Genomic DNA, 20,248 nt, shown 5'->3' on the forward strand with positions numbered 1-20,248 from the left:
CGACGACAAGGTGATTAGGGCAGCCGTGGCCACTAACGGTCCCTGGGTGGCACGCTCGGTGTTTACCAAGGGCCAGGGGTGATGCCCAGCCCCTGAACAGCTAGCAGGGGTGTTGGTCAGAGGCGGTTGTTCCCATCCCTGGTAACCAGGAGCTGCTGGCGGTGGCTCAGAGGCAGGATGTTCCCCATGCTGTGGAACTGCAGGGACGAGGACTGGGAAAGGTCAGGGTGGTGGTTGAGGAGAGGGAGTGGAAGTGCTTGAGTTGACTGAGGGTAGTGTGGGTGGAGGTCTCAGTTCCTTGTGCCCTGGAGCAGCACCAGTTGGCAGCAGTAGTTGGTTAAGACACCATCTTGACTCAACTGCTTCCACAATAATGTAACTGCTAAATAAATAATGCACAGCCCCAGCCCCCCCCCTCCACACACACACACACGAAGCATGACCTGATGCATTTTGTGTAAAAAAAATCATTTTAAACAACGAAACCATAGTGAAATAGTAATGAGTCCTCTGCTGGCACCATCTCGTCTGTTTGGCAGATGGTCTGTAGTGCTGCTGAACCCAGAGGAGAACAGAGGACCCAGAGGACCACAGAGGTCCTGAACGCTCCTGCATCTCCAGCCAAGAACATCTACTGAGCAGCCAACAACCAACAGCAGCACTGCACCACACTGCCTGTTTAGAGCAGGGCACCACCACCACCACACTGCATGTTTAGAGCAGGGCACCACCACCACCACCCTGCATGTTTAGAGCAGGGCACCACCACCACCACACTGCCTGTTTAGAGCAGGGCACCACCACCACACACTGCATGTTTAGAGCAGGGCACCACCACCACCACACTGCCTGTTTAGAGCAGGGCACCACCGCCACCACACTGCCTGTTTAGAGCAGGGCACCACCGCCACCACACTGCCTGTTTAGAGCAGGGCTCAGCCTGCTCCTGGCCCAGCACAAACCTGTTGTCCTCGTAGGAAGCAATTGTTCACAAGTATCATTGCACTTTCTCACAACCATTGTGAACAAGGACACAAAATTAAACTGCTTAAATTCTTTATTCCTCCTTGGCTGCTCACTCCAAAGTACAGGCAATAAAAGCTAAACTGTATTATTTTCCTGCAAAGCTCCTTCAAGCTGACAAACACCAAAAACCCTGTCCCAGTGTAATATAACTCAGCATATGTAAAGATTTAACCTTGCAGCAGAGAACATTACATTTGATTTGTTTAGCAGACACTTTTATCCAAAGCGACATGGAAATAGTGCATATGGAAAATACTTGCTTGCTATATAAATCAAATGTATGGTCATTATATCCATATTGGTTTTCTCAGTTAACGAACAGGCTGTATTTACCAGGCACAGATCAGGCATGGCGCACAGTAATCACATCTCAGCTACCAGTGCACAATAAACAGTCAAGTAAACATGAGCCCTCCCAACTGTTCAATGGAAATAAACATATAGAACAAGACTGGACAAAGGTATTGGAAGAGGGCCGGTCAATCCGACTATTGATCAGCCCTGGAGAAATACAAAGTCATATCATTGATTGAGGACATGCACAAAGGAGCTCAGAGACAGCATGTGTCTTTAACTCAAGATGATCTTGGCACATGAAGGTTCTCCTGTCGGGATTTCAAAATGTAATTTTCACATTTCGGGACTGTTCATTGACTACCTGCCCGGAGCGAGAGGCATCAAAGTCACGACCAGGTAATCAAGGAAGATGAGAGAGGCGCACGCCATGACCTGGAGCGCGGTGAGGCCTACGTGGGCATGTCCAGTAGCGTGAACGCACTCTTCCTCCTCGTTAAAAGGGCAACAGTCTTCCTGCACGTCTGAAAGCAGTCACTTCCCCTATCTTGTTCGCACTGCTCCCTTCTCCTCACCTCGCACGGCTTCAAACACAGTAGAGGTCAGGGCCTATTCAATTTGCCGTCTTCATCTCTCTCTCTCTCTCTCTCTCTCTCTCTCTCTCTCTCTCTCTCTCTCTCTCTCTCTCTCTCTCTCTCTCTCTCTCTCTCTCTCTCTCTCTCTCTCTCTCTCTCTCTCTCTCTCTCTCTCTCTCTCTCTCTCTCTCTCTCTCTCTCTCTCTCTCTCTCTCTCTCTCTCTCTCTCTCTCTCTCTCTCTCTCTCTCTCTCTCTCTCTCTCTCTCTCTCTCTCTCTCTCTCTCTCTCTCTCTCTCTCTCTCTCTCTCTCTCTCTCTCTCTCTCTCTCTCTCTCTCTCTCTCTCTCTCTCTCTCTCTCTCTCTCTCTCTCTCTCTCTCTCTCTCTCTCTCTCTCTCTCTCTCTCTCTCTCTCTCTCTCTCTCTCTCTCTCTCTCTCTCTCTCTCTCTCTCTCTCTCTCTCTCTCTCTCTCTCTCTCTCTCTCTCTCTCTCTCTCTCTCTCTCTCTCTCTCTCTCTCTCTCTCTCTCTCTCTCTCTCTCTCTCTCTCTCTCTCTCTCTCTCTCTCTCTCTCTCTCTCTCTCTCTCTCTCTCTCTCTCTCTCTCTCTCTCTCTCTCTCTCTCTCTCTCTCTCTCTCTCTCTCTCTCTCTCTCTCTCTCTCTCTCTCTCTCTCTCTCTCTCTCTCTCTCTCTCTCTCTCTCTCTCTCTCTCTCTCTCTCTCTCTCTCTCTCTCTCTCTCTCTCTCTCTCTCTCTCTCTCTCTCTCTCTCTCTCTCTCTCTCTCTCTCTCTCTCTCTCTCTCTCTCTCTCTCTCTCTCTCTCTCTCTCTCTCTCTCTCTCTCTCTCTCTCTCTCTCTCTCTCTCTCTCTCTCTCTCTCTCTCTCTCTCTCTCTCTCTCTCTCTCTCTCTCTCTCTCTCTCTCTCTCTCTTTCGATTCTGCCAGGGGTCAAGGGGGCTAGTGGAAGTGTTTGAAGTCATAACAATTTCAAGTCTGATTCTCTGATTTCTCCTTATCGAAGAAGAACCACGGAGAGAGAATTCCATCATCGCTTTGACGCCAGAGTTGTTTATTTCTATCGACAACACTTCATGTCATACACGACTGTATCAAATGGGGGTTTAGACATGTCTGCCGTTAGACCAACATGTTTAATGTCCTAAGAGCTCTGCATGAAACCGTTGCGTCGTACATCCTTTGTAGCTTGTGCACAGGTGGGAAACAGTGAATGCAGAAATCATCATTTTTATTCTAAAAATGATTGAATTCCAGGTTTGTAACACTGATCCTCTACACTACAGGGGGGGGGACACTGTGTGGCAAGTGTTTCTCAAACCTTGAGAGAAATCACTGGGGGGGTGTGGTTTGTGTGAACGCATGTGTGCATTATGGTGTTATTCATCTATTCCTCTAATTTATTATCCATTTTGGCAGTGGCTTCCACACAGCAGCTCTTTGAATGTGACCCAGCGATGCCCTGCCTCACTGGGAACAAACATCGACGACCAAAGGAGAGAGGCCCATAGACAGAGGCAGACAGAGGCAGAGAGAGGCAGACAGAGGCAGACACGAGGGCAGGTATTAGCATGTCTGTACGCGCTCCTCTCTGATCAGCTTTGGTGCAGTTTAGAGCTACAGCTCCTACAACATTCAGGGGAAAAAAAATAAAAATCACTAGTGGTAACCCAAACTAACCTCAGCTGCAGTTTTAATGAATGTGTGGGGAGCGTGTTATGTTTAAATGATTGATTTCAAGGTCTGATTCAAGGTCTGCGTTTCTCAGTCGTGGCCAGGGGGCGGGATCGAATATGAATCTGAGCAGTATTATGAATCGACAAAAGCCTGAGGAAATTATTTTTGTGTTGCACTGTCCTGTGAGAACAGTGTTGGTTTCGAGCAACTACAAAACACAAACACCCCCATACTCTAAAGACCCCAACCCTGGGTTAGACTGGGCCGGGGAGGGGGAGTAACAGTCAGAGAAAGGTGGAGGTGAGGGGGGGTAGGCAGCTGCCTGGAGAAAAGCCTACCTCCAGGCGGCCGGTGTCGGGCTGGAAGCCTCGGGCGGGGTCCTCGGTGGTGACGCGGCACTGGATGGCGAAGCCGTTGATCCGGATCTTGTCCTGTTTGAGGCCCAGCTCGGGCAGGCTGCGGCCCTCACACACACGCAGCTGGGCGTGCACAAGGTCCACACTGGGGGGGGGGGGGTTGGGGAAAGAGATGGAGAACACATTGTAATACTCATGTTCAATGTCCATTGAAACAGGCATGCTTGATCACGCTAACATTAATGTTATTTTCGGCAAACACATCAATCTTAAAGCCCATCGACATTCACAGCTCTGATTTTGAGATAACAGTTCACAAGTTTCTCCCCTGCCGGAAAATATTCTCTGATGGAATCAGGACGCACACACACACACACACACATGCACCCTGAGAGAGGGAAGTGAAAGAAAAGCTTGGTTCAACTCGAGGGGAACAGAGCGAAGAGAGTGGGTCCTAGGGGTAAGAGATAACTGACACCCATTCAGCCCAGACTACAGTCTGCAGCCCAGAGGGACCCAGGCCAGCACCGGGCCAGACTGACAGACGGACTCTGACAGGAATACAAATCTAATCCACGTCCGCAAAGACGTGAAAAGTTGCCAGGAACTCGCATACATCACAGCAACAGACTGGTAGATTTTTATGTATGCCATAGAAATGTTTTTCCGCTAAAACAATTGAATGAAAGCGTTGTTTGTCTGTTAAACTGACTGCAGGAACATGAAAGTGATGCTACAGGGCACAAGTTCCAACCTCAATAACACAAATTGGTATTCAAATAACAAAAGTCCTATTAAATGGCGTTTGTTTTTTTAATAATGCAACCATGTTTTGTGCCCTGAAGCCCCAAGAACAAAGAGTAAGAACATCTAGTTTTACTGTTAATCAGTAACTCCACTCCTGAAGTATCTAAAGAAGAAGTAACGTATCCAAGTTGCTCCACCCCCCCCCCTCACCCCATTAATTTTTGGTAAAACACACACACACACACACACACACACACACACACACACACACACACACACGCATAATAAAAGGAATGACAGACCTGCAAGCATTTTATCTTGCCGATGCCGCATCCAACTGCCTGTCCGTAGCAGTTCACCAGTACCCAGTGATGCCCGACTACAACTCATTATTTGGGCAAAATTTACAGACCCTATTTTGGCACTATAAATTCTGGGGTAGAAAGAGGATAATTCTAGACAGTTATCTCCTGTCTGTTAGGTTTAGCTCTAACCAAAGCCAGTAGACTCACTAGACATCACTTTCAGATTGGAGGAGAAATTCTCAATTAATTTTGAGCATTTTTCATAATCAAAACAGGCATTCTTCTATGCAAGATTAGCCAATATCCAGCTACACTGTTAGGTAGAACAAACACACACACACACACATCAGTCGTGACAACCCGTCACTTTCTCCCCCTCTCCCTGCTGCCTCCTCAGAGTCTACTGATGTTCTCCTGCTGACGTCTCCAACGCTTCCAACTGTTTTTAGGGCGGTAGTGAGAACAAAGAGATTGGGGAATAAAAACAACAGAACAGAGAAAAGGAGAACAGGAGCTGAGCAGGCAGAGACTGCATTGCACAAAACCAAAAGCTGGGATATGAGCTGTGTGTGTGTGTGTGTGTGTGTGTGTGTGTGTGTGTGGCAAGAAAGAGAGAGTTGGTGAAATAGATGTAGGGAGAAAACCAAACAAACTAGGAGACACAGAGAAGAGAAAGACGTGAGAGAGAATTCAGTTCAACTTCCTATTCCACCTTAATTGCTGACTACAGGTAACAAACAAGGTGCCAGTCTGAACGTGTCGCAGGATATAACGCCCCTCCATCGCTCCTCAGCAATACTTCCACTGAGGAAAACACGGCTCTCATCTCTCCATCATCTCAGCCTGGCAGCCTGCCAGGTCATGTGGGAACCAGCCTCCTACTCAGCCACCAGCTCCATCTTCTTTCCCTGCCAGTTATAAAGCCACCCGTCTCATCCTCCTAAGGCCCTTCTCCTCCCTAATTTCTTGCAGAGGATGAACAAATGCACAGCTGCAATCTAGCCACAACCCGGTGATTAGAAAGCCATTACAGGGTCAGAGAGCACACACACACACACAACATTTACATGTGGTCATTCAGCAGACGCTCTTATCCAGAGCGACTTACAGTAAGTACAAGGACGTTCCCCCCCGAGGCAAGTAGGGTGAAGTGCCTTTCCCAAGGACACAATGTCATTTGGCATGGCCGGGAAACGAACCAACCTTCTGATTAATAGTCTGACTCCTTAACCGCTCAGCCATCTGATCACCCCTTCCCAGGACAGTGGGAAGTACGGAATAGGCTTAATGCTGAGAGAATTGTAATGACTTCCCTGCAGTGAGGAGGACATGAACAAGGTAAACTAGATAATTCACCATTAGGTGCAGCCTCTGTTACATAATGGCCTGTAAGACAGGTTTCAAAAGGACTTTACATCAATTAAGATGGTTATGAAACAAAAAAAAATAGCATCTCAACGCAAGCTAAAAATGAGAAATCCATTAAGCTGCTTGCAATGACATTAAAAGCATGTTGCAGATTTATCCCGTTAAGAGATTAAATGTAGGAATACATGATAGGCTGCTTCTAATGGTTTTAATGCTCTGCCCCTCGCATAGGGGAATTGTCAATTATGCTAAATCGCTTTGACCAATTGAAAGTCATGATACAACTCTGGGGTGTACTGCAAGACCGTTATCCAAATACACTTGGGCAGAGTCCAGATATCAGGAGGTGAAGAAAATAAATAAATATATATGCATATATTTATATTTAAATAAATAAAAAGGCACCTGTGGCATCTGGCAAACATGCCCCTTTAGACGTTTCTAAATCAGAATCAAGTGCATTACAGTCATGTGCATTTCTACACCCAATCATTCAGAACGGGGCTCCTGCAAAATGCCAATTGCCGCCTGACAGTTTCAATTTCATGCAACACGATGGACATTTATAATGAATGAAGCTCCATTCCTTCCACAGGGGCAGACACGCACAAATAGAGAGGCCCAGAAGTCAGTAGCAGGAGCAAAACGAACAACAACAAACGCACACAGAGATCCATCTGGCTGCGTACACACATGCCCAAACCATAACAAGGCCGTTTAATGATCGAATGAAATCCTTGAACGTCTCCCGTCTCAGAGGGGCCTGTAACAAAGCCGGTGTGTATGTCACCTTGCCGCAGGTTTCAGGCACACTCACAGCAAGCCCACCTGCACACATGACTTGACAACAGCACACTGGCATGTAGCAGTCGATGCATGTTATCACAGATGCACTTGTGCTTCAGATTGTACAACGCAAACACTGACAGGCACTCCCGCTTAGCACCACTTCACTCAATCATTCTGGCAAAGAGGAAACACCGGCAGCGTTTCAAGTGCTTTATTGTTGTGTGGGTAAGTGCACAAACAATCACAGATCACTGGATTGGATTACTTAGGAATACATTTTTATTATTCATACAACGATACGCATGCGTGTAGAGTGGCAACACCAGAACACTGACGTGTCCACTGAAGAAATTCTCTCCTAACTTCTCCCTTCCCTCCTGGCTCTCTCTCCTCCAAGGGGAGGCAAGAGCAGTGGTCAGCCATATCAACAGCCAACATCAACATATCAACATCGAGGACAACAACATCGAGCAATGTGTTCCCTGAGTTTAAGGGGGGGGGGGGGCAATCACCCCAACTACCAATCACCCCAAACTAGACTTAGGTCCCCCACACTGAATATGATGGTAAAAATATCAAATTAAATTGGCAGTATGGATGCAAATGAAACATGGAGAGTTGGAGCCCATGTTTACCCCTCCGGCATTCTGGATCTAATGGACGAGCGCAGCAAGCAGACACACTCACCAAACACTGTACACGACAGGCAGGTGCACACTGGTACAACAGCAACAAGGCAGATGGCCCCTGGCACAGCAGACCAGACACGGAACTGACAGGTGTATTCTGGAACACGAGCGCAACTGAACAGGAAGGTGAGAACTTGGGCAGACAGGTGCGATGGCCGTGCAGGTTGTCAGTAGCCTGGCACACTAGACCGCTAACGTTTTGTTCCAGTGCCCCTACAGTCTGGCAACTGTCTGAAAATACATGAGTCAAGGTGTATTAACTTATATTCATCACCTCAGACATATCCCACAACAATCCAAATAACAAATGACATTAAACCGCATCGATCACTTGTCAAAGTGAAGCACATATCTAGATCAACCGTCTATCATATTTATATACAAAAAAAACGGACGATTTATTTGGGCATTTTTATGGCTTTTGAAAAGCCTTGGAAGACAAAGTTCAAATGACCACCACAACCCAAACTCAACCGACACAGCCATGGCAACACCCATAAAACCTCATTAACAAGAGAGATTACTTACTGCCTGCCTTAAATATACCATTATATTGATCCACTGTTTCACTGGGCTAATCTTAACCCATGGAAAGGGTTTTCCAGGATGTGCGACGAACGCTGGGTGTTGTGAGAGGAGAGGGGTTTCTAGGCAACGGCAGGTATAAGCTGTCACTCACTCAGTGATCTGCTCGGTCACAGTGTGTTCCACCTGTAGGCGGGAGTTGACCTCGATGAAGTAGTAGCGGCCATGTTTATCCACCAGGAACTCCACAGTCCCTGCGTTCTCATAGCCCACCTGCAGACAGAGCACAGCAAAACATGATAGTCAGAAACGGCAATATGGTTAACCATTTGTCTCCCTTTGGATAAAAGTTTCTGCTCAAAATAAATTTGCCTCGTGAAATCTTTTATGGCCTAAAAGCACAGGTGATTTACAGACCAAATGATTATAATCTTGATTTACTAACTACATCTGCAGCTGTGTGGGAGAAAACTTGATTTCCTCAGGTGCTTATGCTAATCCAAATCAGTATATCAGCTATTGTATTCTTTCACATTAATCATTCACATAATTTATTCCTATTGTATCGTCTTGCATTCCTACTGTGATCAACGCCAAGTAAATTGTGGGCCAGATGTCGGGGCCCATTTAATCCTCTACAAGCCTGAGCAAATGGACATCAGTGCCAAGCATGAAACTTCAGTGCCTGAGGTCAGGGGTCATGCTGACAATGCAGTTGACCCTTTTAGGCACAGCTGTCCTCTTTCCTGATGTTGGGGATCCTTCTGGAGAAAACTGATCGTCTCTGTCCCTGCTTGCTTGTAATAGCGAACACCTGTTGGCATCTATTTTTATACCCTTATCTTTCAAAGATTTCTGTTTTCTGGCCCAGGCGCCTCTGAGTGACTTTGCTGATATCGTTGAGGCTGAACGGGTCATTTTTACAAACAGGAGTTGAGGAACAACTCAATGGCATTACGCAGGAAGATGAAAGGAATGCCAAAGTGTGTGATAACAGCTAAGGTCAGTGGACACTACACTGTGGTTAAGTTATGGTTTATGAAGTGTTTAGGAAACTACACACAATATCTCTCATGTCAGTGTTGTCTGTAGTCATGGCAGCTGTCACTGAACTTCCAGGGAGCCAGCAGGGCAAGTTCTAGTCCACATTGCCCCAGGACTGGAGACGACACCAGCCAACAATCACACGTCTCATCCAAGTCATCAGACTCATCCCTCGCTCCAAACCCCCCCCCTCATCTCTGCCAAGGAGACAGTCATCCATTCACATTCCCCCAATGTGAATCGGCGTAAACGAGGAGAGATCCGTCAAGCAACATCAGATCACACGACATAAATATGGAACCGAGCACAAGGACACATGGTGTATTTATGCTGTTCGCCAAAAGGGCTTATGGCAATCGCTACACCAAATGTCAGTCTATTTCAGTAGATGGAAAGCCATCAAGTGTGCTTGGCTCTGTATTTACTCTCCAAATAAAGCTTTTTTTTTTTTTTTTTTTTTTGATTTATTTCAAGACGGGTTTTGTATGCAAGCTATTCACACGCCTTTTAACGAAATGGTGTGATGTGGAAGGCATTAGCAGGGCGGCTGGGGTGTTGGTTTCCAGCACCACAGGGCCCTTGAAGACAGTCTGGACAGAGCTTTGATCAGCAGGCAAGGAGAACAGACAGAACCGCACACAGGTAAAAAGAGAGAGACGAATCGAAAGTGTGAGAGATTGACGAGAGGGAGGGAGGACCAGAAAAGGAAAGCACCGAGATGGAAAAACATCGGAGAAAATGTTATAAATAAATAAAAAGTCATCCTTAAGGGTATGTATATCTCCAACCTGTACTGGCTATTTCAAAGTGGTTCTGGTGTGTCACTGAAGACTGAATCTGGAAACAAACATTTGTTTTTCGACTGAATGGAGCTCGGAGGGCAAAGTAACGAGAACGGGAGTGAGTGAGAGCGTGTGTGAACAAGAGGAAGAAAGACTCCGTCAAGGCTGTGAACCCCACCTGTGTTTAAATCATCTCTGGATACGGCTGCCGTCACCATGGAGACCGGCGCCATAAAACATAATAAATTGGTGATGGTGTTGAGTTTTTTTTGGGGGGGGGGCCGCCATATGGAATTCTTGTTTTATTTGACCTTTTTTTTATAAATAAGCTCTCAGTTCGAGTTTCCTTGGGTCTATTCAATGAGCATTTGATTCAGCGGGTTCAGGGATTCGCTAAGCCTCTGAATTACACCGACCTTGAGAGAGTTCAGCATGGACGGTATAACCGAAGAAGGGAAAACCATCGACTGAGAAACAGGCCTGGCTCCAGCACACAACAACATCATGGACTTGCACTCAAATATCTACGCAAAAGTAAAATAGATCATTTTATATATTCCCATGACAAAAAAAGCCCCTTTCATACTTTTCATTAGCAGCAAGGCTTGGTGATGTTGGCAAATAGGTTTTTTTTTTTTGGGGGGGGGGGAAGCATCTATAAAAAAAAAAAAAAAAAAACATCTAACAATAACCAACCTTCATCCACTGGCACACTAACCTTTGCAACAGAGTAATCTGTCTAAGCAAGCTCACAGTCTGACCTCCATGGATAGCATAACGATGCAGGAGTGATAACCCAAAGATAACCCTCAGAGTCAGTCAACACTGAACGTGTACCAGCAGGCATCTCCCAGGGAAAACTCACACCAATCTTCCAAGCTTGGTAACCCACACTGATTGCTACAGTCATATTTTGTTTCAACTCGCGTCACTCTGGGACCCCTCTGACAGAAACCGAGGTTTGCTGAGAATTGGAGCTATGATAACGTAATCCCAGACTACTGAACCGGTCTATCATGCAGCAGAACAAGCAATCACATGAAGTAAACCCAAGACCCTGCCGACCGTGGAGACTATAGGAGAAACGTTGATCGGTAGAGGGGAAAGGTCAATCCAGAACCAGCTCTCGGTCGAGAGTAGGAACAGGTAAACAGAATGTGAGTTTGTGTAATCAGGCCGGTGGCAGGTTTAGTTTCTGACACTGCAAGCGTATCTCCAAATGTTATCCCCAGATTTCAGATCGTCTTCATCTCATATCTGCCATATGACCGAACAGATGGGACGAGAACTCTCAATTCTCTGCTTCCCTCACACCCGTTCCCTTTTCCCTTCATTCCTCTACTCTCCCCCCCCCCTCCTCCCCCCCAGCTCTCCCTTTCTCACACACCTCCCCATCCCCCCTCTCCTCCCTCATTCCCATTCTCCCTCGCTCTCTAACACACACACACACACAAACACAGGCCTCTCAAAAGCCTCCCATCCTACCAACCCACCAATTTCCCCACACACACACACTAATGCACTCGTACATCCCAGTCTGTTAAACGATTGACATGGCAGATGGAGCGGGAGACTGGGCCCAGCAGCGTCCCTGAGACCCAGGGTGGACACATGGACCTTCCTGCCAAAGAAACTAGGGCTTGTTCACAAGGGTCCTCCAGTTCTCCATGAAAGTTGTTTTCCCCTCTCTCTGTTATACGTTTCCAGTTATGTATATCAGCATTTATACACACACACTGAATGATTAGAAACACTGAATAAGACAGTCGGAAGCCAAGCACTTCGGAGACATTGAGGAGCATTGGAGACCGTCAGTCTTTCTCTCAATCTCATTAGCTGCTTTACCCAGCTGTAAGGGGATATCTCAAGATGCAACAGATACTAATTCAGTAATTCTTCAGAGATAAATGTAATTATTTTCAACAAACAATAAACAGGGTCCCTTCTTGATTGCAATCAAGACAGACAGAAACTGTATTTACATGACACCACAGTAAATTGTTCATTATTGTTTGTGGGAGTGGCAGTCTCACTGTTGCTTGAGGCAGTGGGCCCCACCTATGCAGCTCAACACTGCCATCTAGTGGGTCTCTGCTTCACCAGCAGGTGGAAATCAAATAACAGCTGCTTTAATTACAGCTAAAGTCTTGCTTTGATCCCGTCTATATCCCTTGAGGCCTTTTTTCCCTGCTAAATTCCTGCTATTCCGTTTTCCCCAAATCCCTTTTTACACTCCAGTATTTTCTTCTGAAGAATGTCATCCCTGTCACAGAGCCTCTCTGTGCACAATAGCATAGAAAGAGAGAGAAATCATTCATGTTGAAAATAAAATCTTTATACTTTAAGGCCCTGTCCTTTATGCCTTCCACACACATCCAAATCGAATTGTTCTTGTTTTCAGACCGCGAGTATGAAGAACAGGATGTAACCAAGAGAGGTTTGATTGGCATCCAAGGCATTTATAAATGACACAGAGAACGCTTCTCAACTGTCAATCACAGTAATGCTGCTTGTTTATTCTCTGAAGGACACAAAGAGCCTTTGAACAAACTCCTTTAACTGTATTTCGCAGTGTGTAATCATTCCGGCATTACCTTATCAAATGCCGGTTTTTCCTTCCCAGGCAAAAACTAAATTGTGCTCTTTATCTAATCTTGAATCCAGTCTAGTTAACAGCTGTGGAACGTTATGTTATTTACTCTCCTTGGAAGGCCCGGTTCCATAACCTCACGCCAAGTTCCTTAGATGTTCTAACTGAGCAAGTGATCTTCTGCTGTAATTTCAATGTGCACTATTTGCAAGTCGTTTTGGATAAAAAAAAATATTTATTTTTTTATCTGCAAAATGAATCAAATGTACAATTTCATATAAATAAGTGCAGATCTGTGGGCATCTGTGAAGCCCTTTGTGACATTGAACAGACAATTTTTCACAAGCAAGCTAAATTTGTTTTTCTGATCAGGTGAACAGTGGCCCTCGTACCTGTTTGGCTAGGTTGACAGAGTCAGCAGTGAGCCTGTCTCGGAGATGGGGGTCCAGCTGTGTTGCCGGGGCGATTTCAACCACTTTCTGGTGCCTCCTTTGAATGGAGCAGTCCCTCTCGTAGAGGTGGATCACGTTACCGTACTTATCGCCTGGGAGCAAGGACAAAGAGGGTGGAGCGGGGACAAAGAGGGTAGTGTAGTGCAAGAAACAGAGATGGGATTTGATCATTCACTTCCTTGGTATACCTGTGGAGGAAAGAATCCACCAAGCTTTACAGCAGTGTCGACTCACACTTGCATTTGAATGTAGTTTGTCAAATTTGAATATTTATGTTTACACATCTGGGATTAAATGTATACTAATGATGTTTGGTTCATATCAATATAAGATCCAAACAAAGACGCGTCTGCACAAAACAATGATCTGCATGCAAAGCACTATTAGTCTAACACAGGGATGTCCATCCCTGCCCCTGGAGATCTACCCTCTTAGTCTGAACTCTGATGACAGACAAACATTCCTCAGCTTGTCAAGCAGCTCATTATTAAGAATTAGACAGGCTGGATTAGGGTTGGAATGTCAAACTACATATTTTACATCTGAAACCGGTAAGTGGACATCGTCGACATGCTTCGTCCTTCATAACCAGGCCCAAACGGAATACGCGGGCGCTGAATTCCGAGGAAAACGCACAGATTTTCAAGTAGAACGCATTGGTCTGAGGCAAAAATGTAAATACATGTACATTTCAACTCATATTATTTCTGTATTATTAAAACGTTTAGCCAAAAATGCTAAGAATGGAAACATTTCTCGACCCAAATTACAGCAAGAGACAGGGCCAGGGATTTTCAGCTGATCATTATGAGGATGGATCAATACTTTTTTAGCAAAGTCTGTCAACATTCAATTGACCATATTTGCCGTCAAACTAGTGTGGAACATCTTCGGTCACTCCGACATAAGAACAGGAAGGCTAGCGGAATTCCGCAGATTTTCAGTCTGAATAACCGCAGAAAATTTGAAAAAAAAATCTGCGTATTCCGTTTGGGCCTGGCTATAACTCATAACTTGGAGACGTTAAAATAAACATCTTATTATGGTTTAGGATGTGACAGGCCACATGTGTTTTTTTACAACTTCTCTCAAAAACACTGACCCAGGATTTGGACCTCGATGTGCCTGGGCTTCTCTATGAACTTCTCCACAAACAGAGCCCCGTTCCCGAAGGCTGTCAGTGCCTCGGAGTATGCCCGCTGGAAGTTCTCCTCCAGCTCCTGCAAAGGGTCAAGGGAACCCGTCAGTGGCACGGTCAGAACATGGTTCATGAAGAAGACAGAGGGGTCCAGTAGTTATGAGGGCATTTAGAAAATGATAAGCTTAATGTTGGTCTATGACTGTGTGTGTGTGTGTGTGTGTGTGTGTGTGTGTGTGTACCTCATACTCCTTCACCACTCTCATGCCTCTGCCTCCTCCGCCGTAGGCAGCCTTGAAGATGATGGGGTAGCCGTAGGTGTTGGCAAACTCCTTGGCTTCGTGGAGGCTGGCGATGGGAGCATCGGTCCCAGGTACGACTGGAACCCCTGGCAGAAGGACCAAACACAACACGGGTGAAATGTCTGACGAGAACGTGGCCCCACTGGACACATCAGCATGTCATGTCCAGGAGAGCTCCCAATACCAACTGCACCACGGTCAACCCATCGGTCACATTAGCATACCCGTATCCAGAATGGTTCGACACGTGAAGTGTAAGAGGGGGAGGTTGAGAAGTGATTTATGAAGAAGCAGAGCTAGACCCCAGTGAGGGGGTGTGCGAGGGTGAACTGACCTGCGCGGATGGCGAGCGCCCTGGCTTCCACTTTGTCCCCCATTTTGCGAACGACGTCGGGAGCAGGGCCAATGAAGCGAACCCCTGCGTCCACACACGCCTGGGCGAAGTCCGACCGCTCAGACAGGAAGCCGTAGCCAGGGTGGATGGCATCCACATCGTTCTCCTGGGAGGTTACAAAAACAGGAAAATACACGATGGTTGCTTTACCAATAAATAAATAAATGAATAAAACACACGGTGAGGGAGTCGGGCTCGTAATCAGAAGGTTGCCGGATCGATTCCCCGCTGTGCCAAATGACGTTGTGTCCTTGGGCAAGGCACTTCACCCTACTTGCCTTGGGGGGAATGTCCCTGTACTTACTGTAAGTCGCTCTGGATAAGAGCGTCTGCTAAATGACTAACGTAACCTAAACGTGAACGTAAACAAATCCCCCTCGAAAAATATAATCAAGTTCACTGACCTTGGCCACTTTGATGATGTCTGGGATGTGGAGGTAAGCTGCCACAGGTGCCATACCCTTCCCTATGAGGTAGGCCTCGTCTGCCTTCTGCCGGTGCATCTGGCCCGTGTCCTGCTCAGAGTACACCGCCACTGTGCGGATCCCCAGCTCAGTGCACGCCCGGAACACACGGATAGCGATTTCACCTAAAGGGCGACGTTAAATGCTCTTTATCAGCCAACAAATGGGTGTGTTTAGGCTGTGGTTCTCAACCCTAGTCCTCAAGTACCCCCTGTCCTGCATGTTTTAGATCAGGGGGTTCCCAATCCTGGTCCTCGGGCCTCCCTGCATGTTTTAGATGTTTCCCTGCTCCAACACACCTGATTCCAATGAATGGGTCGTTATCTAGTTATGCAGAAACCGGTTAACGACCATTCATTTGAGTCAGGTGTTGGAACAAGGAAACATCTAAAACATGCAGGACAGGGGGTACTTGAGGACCAGGGTTGAGAACCACTGTATTAAGGGACGACTTATAAGAAGAGCATGGTTTGGGGGTCTTACAGGACAGAGGGAAAAGTGAAAAAGTACTTAGTGACCAAGTGATTTAAAGTGACAGGTGACAAGAAACATCTACATGCGCGGAGGGTCCCTCGTGAAGGGTACTCCAGTGGTTGCAGTACCTCGGTTAGCCACCATGACCTTCTTGATGGGTTTGTATTGAAGCGCCTGGGGGGCGCTGTGGGTGCAGCGGGACAGGAAGCATGCTCGGTGCACGGCCAGCAGCCCCACAGCTGAGCCACGCAAGCTTCCAACCTGCAGTATCATCTGGGGGAAGTCAAGAAGAAGAAGAAGAGACAAGAAAGCAACAGTTACTCATTGTGGTTAAGAAGCAGAGCACAGTCAATCCTTAACTACTGATCTAGCAAGGAGTCTCTGGAGGACAAGTCATACTTGTCAACCTTATAGCAAGACTGGGAATACTGTGGTTGGTTGACTATTTCTGAGATCGAGTCATGGCTTGGGTGTAGGGTAAGAGAACCCTGTATGGAAGGGTTTGCACACCTGGTACTAATGAGATGATTCATGTTCGTGATAATTGCGTATGAGCAATACATCTCTGAAAGTTATCACAAACATGATTCCGCATGTCAAACAGGTGTGCTGGATTAGGGTTAGACTGAGAAAGCTACAGCTCTTAAGGAACTGGGTGGGGCTGCCTCGGTTTGTGATGTGAGGAAGTAATAGAAGGATGAGACTTGCTTAGGCCTATGGAACAGTAGCCTTAAAATATTACATTATTAATTAGGAAAAGCCCTGCACATCCAGAAACACCCAGACAAGATAATGGTTGGGCTACTGCCATTAGACCTTGCTACTGAGTTCCAGAAAGACATGCCTTACAAAACATTAAGATCTAGTTATTATTATATATTATATTCTGGTAATATGACAACATCCACATCAGTTTCAGATATCTAAAACAGGACAAAAAGAAGAAAAGAAAACAGTTTCACATCTGAACAAACAGTCAACAGTGTTTCAACACAGCATGGGGTCCCAGACAGTCAAAGAGCAGGACACATTCCAATCCTCGGGGCTGTAACCCAAGGAAAGAAGGCCTGGGAAATGATTTTGCCTGGTCTGATTGTGCCTCAAAATAAAGGAATCGTTCAAGGGGTCAAAGGGCATGAGACAGTCAAACATCAACAAGTAACTTAATACATTAAATGTAGGCCAGATGATTGATATAATGCCCAACTGCCCTTTTGTCAGTAGATCTCATCAACAATAAAATCTCAAAACTATTCTGAGCATCCAACGTGCTAGTTTATGCTTGTGACTAGCATTACACAATTCGAGCTCCCACACAGAACATACCATCCCATGACTAAGAATAAAGACAATGACAATACACAGTATTGTACGACCAGCAGCAGCATTAGTTCTACAAAAAAAAAAAAAAAAAAAAGGAGGTCAAGTTGATCACATGGCCAACATAAAGGAAGAGGGGTCAGTAAGCTTCTCTAGATCCTTCAAGTTCAACGTATCAAATCAGCAAGCTTCCAAGTCCTCTAAGCCCACGTTTTCTTTAAATTTGAATGCAGGAGACATGTTAGATACCTTTGGTTCAGGGGTGGCGATGGCGTACGGATATTCAAGCTTAATGAAACAATACAGGAACCCAAATCAAAGCAGCACTGAACACCATGTTCGAAATCAAACAGAAACAGCTCAAACTAAACCAAAAAGAATTGCACAAGTTAGTGAGTGAACACAAGAGGTTTAAAGGTCATAAAAACACTGCGGGTGGAGGGTGTGTGGCAGCAGTCCTCAACTGATGTTGCTGACTAGCTGAGGGGCCTACAGATTTTATCAAATAACAAATATTGTCCAACTCAACATCAAAACTAAACGTATCTGACCACACAAGATCTGACTATCCAAGATAAAAAACGACGTATGGCAAATATATCTGACTAGCAATTGTCAAAGGTGCAACCTGAACAATGACGCCATGTCTAATAAAATGGATGGATTATTTAAATAAATCAAATTAGTTGTGAAATGGTTGTGAAACTGAGATGAGGGAACATGCTTTGTAGTCTCTGCCACAAGTTAATCGGTTAACGATTACACCTGTTTTACTACTATACCATTGTTTTGGTGTTCTAATACCTTTAGGCCTGACTAGTTTCAGACAGATAAGGAGTTGTAGGTCTTGGTTTATTGAGTGCTCAAGAAATAAACTGACCTTGTAGGATTTATACGAGTACAGCCTAGGCTTTGTTCTGCCTTGACATGGATTAGGAAGTGTTTCATTTGGAGGGAATTTTAAGGGCACGTGAGGGGCTTGTTTAAAAATTAATTTAATTGTTGCAGCAGGTTGAACAACTAACAGTGTCAGTTTCGTATTCTTCTCAACAACAACACAAACCATTATGAACGTAAATTCCCTTTAATGTTCCGATGAGAGTATTCTCTGTAGTAAACTTAAGTTACTAATGCAAAGCGAAATATGAGCGCCTTTGTCACTATTTGGGTTTGTTGTCAAAAGCAACAGTGTGCAGATATGAACACTGAAGTAAGAAGCAACTGTAAACACCTTCTCGCTGGTGCAGAAGATTGATGTGAGGATAAAAACCCAACTCAGCCGCATCACTTTACAGTTGTTTTATATAATTGCACACTAGGACAATGACAAGAGTGACCATTGATCCTCTAAAAGCACATTGGGGACGTCTTGGAAGGAAAACTGGCTCAGCCGGTTTCTACAGCAACCCCTGCTCATTGTAAAAATTACAAAACCAAGAAAGTTTTTAGAAGCATGTTAAAATATCCAGTTCTCTAGCCACCTATTCTCAAATAATATTTCCAGTCACAAGTCTAAATATTATTTTTTTTAAACATACAAGCTCATGAAGAGCAAACAATTAAATGAAACCTCTCCAACAATTTGCTTGATTTGATATGGTAGTCTACAAATGACTAGCTACGTTGTTGGTTAGCTAGAGCTAGCTCTGGCTAAGTTACTCAAACATTTTCTAGTAGCATAGAAGTAGTTAAGCCTAGGCCTATGCGCTTTCAAAATTCAGCTTTCGTGACAACTTCATCACTGTCAACTCACGCCATTTAGCCAACTAACGTCAGTTATACAATTATGTGCAACGAAAAAGCCATTCATCGTGGGATGAATGACCCAAGTTAGACTAGCTCAGTCAGGTCTTGCTAGCTGGATGGCTACCATTTACAAGCGTTGCTATCTTGACAGCACCACATTATAGATGCAGCAGTCCAAAAATTTGGGATGTGCATTTCACATTAACGGTTGTTGGCTTACACTACATTACTAGTGGTGTCGTATTTATTAGTGCATGTGTAACGCACTTACCTTTACAGTGAGTCGTGTCAAAAGCCTGTTAAGCCGATTCAGACAGTAATAATGTCTTGAGTTGATGAGGTGAAAAAGTCAACCAACCAGCACGTTGCTCGCGATGGGTCGCTGTCTTGTTTTTTATCGAGCTAGTATTGTGCCCTAATCAGACCTTTGCCTTCACCTGGCTGCACGTGGTTTAAAAGTTATATTTGGTCTGCAGCACCAAAACGACTATCATGGTGGAGACTTCACTTGGTTTATCTATGAAAACCCGGTTATGAAAATCAGTACGGCCCGGATCTGTGGAGCGTTCCGTGCAAGGCTTAAATCAGTATTCAAACTCCCACAACGGCGTCCGCTCCAGTACCCGGGTATATAAAACGTTCAGTCCTACTTTGCAGATACAGAGTACGCATGTTTCGTAGATAAGAGGCAGCCAGAATCGACCACATGGGCGGATAAAGCATTTGTCTCATTCTCCACGACAAACCGTTGGGTCTCGAATCCGGCAGACCCCGGAATCCATGCAGGGTTGTGTATCTCTGGCCAATGGTTTTTGTGGAGAAGAGTAGAAATAATTGTTAAATTATTAACTGTGTACTGTGTGCTGACAGTTCACATGAATCAAGTGTTTCAGAGACATTTTCAGCATACACACGGTAAAACTCATGGCTCGTTCATAAGGTGACCATTTCATTTATATTTGTTCAAAATAAACAATTTATTTGCACCCATGTATTGACATTTTATTTATTCTTGAATAACAAACAAAAATTGAAGATCCATATGTGTTTGCATTTGATTTTGGATTATCTCAAAATGGTACTGTGATTTCTGTGTTCTTCTGTCTTTAATTACAAATGTAAAATCTCAATGAACGCTTCCTTGATAAATGACATATGTATAAGTGAGGAATGATAAACAG

The 20,248-nt window shown here is 45.3% G+C and overlaps 1 protein-coding gene across 2 annotated transcripts in view; it reads right to left on the bottom strand.

Moving 5' to 3' along the window:
- pcxa (pyruvate carboxylase a) overlaps nt 1-19,658 on the bottom strand; it is a 54,536-nt gene extending 34,878 nt beyond the window's left edge. Inside the window, exons 1-9 of one of the 2 annotated variants that reach the window (XM_084698860.1) lie at nt 19,339-19,658; nt 16,130-16,274; nt 15,468-15,652; nt 15,004-15,169; nt 14,610-14,755; nt 14,332-14,449; nt 13,170-13,321; nt 8,516-8,634; nt 3,921-4,083 (exon numbers count right to left, since the gene is read on the bottom strand). In XM_084698860.1, coding sequence (XP_084554986.1) covers nt 3,921-4,083; nt 8,516-8,634; nt 13,170-13,321; nt 14,332-14,449; nt 14,610-14,755; nt 15,004-15,169; nt 15,468-15,652; nt 16,130-16,274 — 1,194 coding nt within the window. In that variant the 5' untranslated portion in view covers nt 19,339-19,658. Of the gene's footprint in view, nt 1-3,920; nt 4,084-8,515; nt 8,635-13,169; nt 13,322-14,331; nt 14,450-14,609; nt 14,756-15,003; nt 15,170-15,467; nt 15,653-16,129; nt 16,275-17,570; nt 17,678-19,338 lie in introns of those variants that run through there. The other variant, XM_084698861.1, reaches the window with a different exon arrangement.
- Between the last annotated feature and the right edge of the window lie 590 nt (nt 19,659-20,248).

Source organism: Hypomesus nipponensis, chromosome 5 (genome assembly GCF_054491055.1).
Source record: "Hypomesus nipponensis isolate SF chromosome 5, ASM5449105v1, whole genome shotgun sequence".
NCBI classification, from domain to species: Eukaryota; Metazoa; Chordata; class Actinopteri; order Osmeriformes; family Osmeridae; genus Hypomesus; species Hypomesus nipponensis.